Source organism: Pleurodeles waltl, chromosome 8 (genome assembly GCF_031143425.1).
Source record: "Pleurodeles waltl isolate 20211129_DDA chromosome 8, aPleWal1.hap1.20221129, whole genome shotgun sequence".
Taxonomy (NCBI): domain Eukaryota; kingdom Metazoa; phylum Chordata; class Amphibia; order Caudata; family Salamandridae; genus Pleurodeles; species Pleurodeles waltl.
This window is the reverse complement of record NC_090447.1, coordinates 644,521,534-644,525,683: the sequence shown is the minus strand read 5'-3', so window position 1 is coordinate 644,525,683 and position 4,150 is coordinate 644,521,534. Positions and strand designations below refer to the sequence as shown.

Here is a 4,150-nt window from a genome sequence, read left to right as displayed (position 1 = left end):
TTTACTCATAATCTTGTGAAATTGTGAAAGTCATTCACTCATGTGTGAAAAAAGATTTTAAATATATGATACTTCAGCTACGTTGCTGCTACTGAGAGTAAATTTTGAGCTTGGTCCTTATCTTCTCCATACTCATTGCCCAGTACTTCTTGCTCCTCATTGTCATTGGTGTCCTGCTATTTGATGGAGTTTTGTTTTGACCAATGACTTTGTGTTTCACCACTGCGCATATTAGTTGCTCAATGTTCACCAGTAGCACATGGTATGTTTTGTTCAGTTTAGCCGCCTATGGGCTTTGACATTGCATTAGTCATTACATTCTGTATTGTGCCTATTGGCTTTGACATGGCATTAGCCATTGCTTTCTGTATTCAGTTTAGCCGCCTATGGGCTTTGACATTGCATTAGTCATTACATTCTGTATTCTGCCTATTGGCTTTGACATGCTGTATCCAGTCTAGCCGCCTATTGGCTTTGACATTGCATGCCTATTGACTTTGACATGATGTATTCAATTTAGCTGCCTATTGACTTTGACATGCTATTAGATATTCTGCCTATTGGCTTTGACATGATATCATATATTACATTTTGTATTCAGCTCCGCTGCCTATTGACTTTGACATGATATTATATATTGCATTTTGTATTCAGCTTAACTGCCTATTGGCTTTGACATGATATTCAGCTTAACTGCCTATTGGCTTTGACATGATATTCAGTTTAACTGCCTATTGGCTTTGACATGATATTAGACATTGCATTTTGTATTCAGCTCCGCTGCCTTTTGGCTTTGACATGATATTATACATTGCATTTTGTATTCAGCTCAGCTGCCTATGGGCTTTGACATGATATAAGACATTGTATTTTGTATTCAGCTTAGATGCCTATTGGCTTTGACATGACACTAGACATTGCATTTGATATTTAGGTTAGCTGCCTATTGCCTTTAACATGACATTGCATTTGATATTTAGGTTAGCTGCCCATTGCCTTTAACGTGGAGTTCTGTATTTTTCCAAGCTGTGTTTTTGCACCAGAGAACCAAGATGTTTTGCTCTCACAGTAGACTAGACCTGATAAGAGAGAGTACATGGGCGTCGTTTCTCTTCCCTTGAGCTTGGGAACAGGAGTAGTCTTGGAGACCTGGCCAGTCTCCAAAAGGCTTGCTCAGTTTCCCAGGTCTGAGAGGAGGGGGCACACCTTTGTAACGAATGTAACAGGCTGCAGAGAGTCAGATTCGAATCTGCCGGACCTCGTGCTGGAGCTTGGCGCCAGTTGCCAGCATCCCGTGTGGGTAGATGACACTCTTTCTCGCGGCTGACAGGGGTCTCAGCTTGCAGACCTTAGAAAGATGTAGCTGTAAATAGTTCCTACACGGTGAAGTATTTGTTTTGCTTTGCATTCAATATCTTATAAATATAACCTGCTGTGTATATTGCAAACTGATATATTTTGTTTGATTAACGCGGACTTGAAAGCTACTAATTCGTCATTCATTCATAAACATTGTGGTTGGGGAAGAATAAAATAACAATAAAAGTCTTCTTTGACCTCAGAAGTGCATTTCTGTTGTGTTATGTTAGTGCTTAGAAACTAAATAAGAGGAAAGCACTACAATTGGTACCAGAAGTGGGGTCGGTCATTAAGAGGTGATTAAAGGGTTTGACGAGTTAGTAGATTTCTAAGTGCACACTTTAAAAGTGTAATTGTTTTTTGTTGTTTGGAGAATTACAGAAATTGTTTTCTGTTTGGAGAATCACAGTAGCACGGCAGACCATGTCTGAGAATACATGTGTTGATGAACTGCCTGATGGTGCTAAGAAAAACTGTGAATTGTTTTCTGTTTGGGGAATTACAGAAGAAAATGCATGTGTAGCTAAAATGCCTGATGTTGTTTTGAGAAATAATTCCCGTTGTATATATGTAGAAAACGTGTGTTTTGGAAGTAATGATGACAGAAAGGTCTGGATACCTTTATCTGCTTACAGAGAAATGCAGGAGAAATGTAGGAAGTTGGAACAAGAAAATAGGAATTTACGTGAGCAAATTAGCCAGGATACAATAATTCAAAATAAGACTGAAAGTTATAAAAGGGCTGTTTTTGAAGAATCTTTCTTGTCCCATTCCAGTAATGAGGGGGTTAAGACAGCTCCGAGCTGCATTGAGTTTCCGTGTGAGCCAGGGTTTTTGGCAGCCAAAGTGCATTCCTTAACTGATAACAGGGACGAGAGACCAGAATGTGATTTACGAGTTACGTTGCAAAATGCACAAGTAAAACGAAGGATTTTAGAGCAAGACACCCCGAGTTTCATTAGCTTGTTTGATTTTTGGAAAAAGAATAGCTCTCATTTGAGAGAAATCCTAACACTTTTGTACATGGTCACTGTGAAAAATAATATGCAGCTGCGCGCTTGTGATTTGGCAAATGAAATAATGCAGACTTTAGGTTTCTGCGCAGTGCAAGAAGGAAATACTTATGTACATTTAAATCATGAACAAGGAAAGAAAATAGTGCCCCTAGCTAGAATCATACAATGGATCTGGTACTTGCAAGACAGGGCTAGAGTACCACAGGTAAAAGAATTACCAATGAAATTGTGTGCACCATTTGAATTCGTGTCCACTGAAGATAAAAAGCATGTTTGTTTTACTAATGATTCATTGACTGAAATGTTGCTTTCTGGCACAGTAGAAGGAACAGCGTTGTATAATGTGTGTCAGATTTTAAAGCAAGAGCTACGTGAGATGTGTCATTTTTATGCTGATTTTTGGTTCTTTGATAATGTTTTAGCCACATGGCTTGTACCTAACTGGTTCAATTACCTTGCAGATGTTAATGAGAAAAATGCAGAGAGAGAAGTGTTCACCCAGAATTCTGCCTTAGTGGGGATGGCTATGTGGGTGCCCCAGAAATGTGAAAAGGCCACTTACAGGTGGGCAGAGATGAGAGAGATGCCCATTCCCCTAGATTTGATAAAAACTGTGCAGCATGCACAAAAGCAATCTGTCATGCAAGCAGTCACAGAGCAGTTGGGGAGAGGAAAGTTACCAGAACAGAAATGGCAAATTGATCAGGTTTTAGGGAGAGTGATTGCTGCAAATTACCAAGGAAAAATCGAAATTATGCTGATACCTAGAAAAGAATCTGATTCATTCATACAAATTGGAGACAGAATGGCCCAACTTGGCAAAAATGCAGTGAATGGAGGTTTGGTAAAGAAGGAGTCTGCCCCAGCCCTTCTGACAGTGCAAGAAAAGGGAAGCTGTGGTGCAGCAGATAAAAACCTCAGTGCTGATGTGTTGGCTGACGCCCCAAGTGACCCTCCAGAACCTGCAGAGAATATAACAAAGGGCCCCAAAAACGTCCTGCTGATTATAAAACAGGGAAAGAAAGAGGAAGGGTGCAGTTTAAATGAAAAATGTTATTTGCAAGAAAAGTCATACTTGTTTCTTTTGCAGATCCTACCACGTTTCGCCACTGTCCCTGAGTGTGCTGCGTGGTCCCCCTTCCGGTGTGTGCGTGTGGGGTCGGGGAAGGGACCGAATCCCCAACCTGAACCGGGCTGAGTAAAGTGCCAGCACCATGGATCCATTTTGCGCAAACTGCGCCTTCAGTTCAAGTTCAACTTGTTTGCTGTGTTTTTTTTTTTTTTCCCTCTCGTATGGAACTCTGACTTTTGCTTACCTTCCAGAAAACCTTTCAAGTGGACCGTGCATCTTTACATGAGCAGAACTCATGCCACATCAAATTGCTAACACTGTTGAATTAGAGACTCATTCAGAAAAAAAAAAAAAAAAAAAAAAAATTGCCCAGTCTTTTCTATGTAGATGTATCTGATGTGAAAGGTTATGAGATCAATGTGTTAATTCACTTCTATTGCTTTACAGGGATTGCTTTGATCATTGAAATTTGATTTGCTGATAATGTTTTTTTTGTTTGTTTGAAATATGAGATATGTGAAACAAAAATTCATTGGTCAAAGGGCGGAATGTCCTGCTATTTGATGGAGTTTTGTTTTGACCAATGACTTTGTGTTTCACCACTGCGCATATTAGTTGCTCAATGTTCACCAGTAGCACATGGTATGTTTTGTTCAGTTTAGCCGCCTATGGGCTTTGACATTGCATTAGTCATTACATTCTG

General features: G+C 39.9%; 1 protein-coding gene across 2 annotated transcripts; it reads left to right on the top strand.

The window, feature by feature from the left end:
* Window positions 1-739: 739 nt before the first annotated feature.
* LOC138250192 (uncharacterized) lies at window positions 740-3,818 on the top strand. 2 transcript variants are annotated; one of them, XR_011194904.1, is made up of 2 exons: window positions 740-1,383; window positions 3,466-3,818. XR_011194904.1 is itself a non-coding variant. In XM_069204740.1 (2 exons), the coding sequence occupies exons 1-2, from the start codon at window positions 1,783-1,785 to the stop codon at window positions 3,575-3,577; spliced, it is 1,269 nt and encodes a 422-aa protein (XP_069060841.1). In that variant the 5' UTR covers window positions 1,494-1,782; the 3' UTR covers window positions 3,578-3,818. The 2 variants fall into 2 exon arrangements, 1 of the variants encoding a protein (XP_069060841.1); XM_069204740.1 differs by lacking the exon at window positions 740-1,383 and adding an exon at window positions 1,494-2,939.
* The last annotated feature ends 332 nt before the right edge of the window (window positions 3,819-4,150 follow it).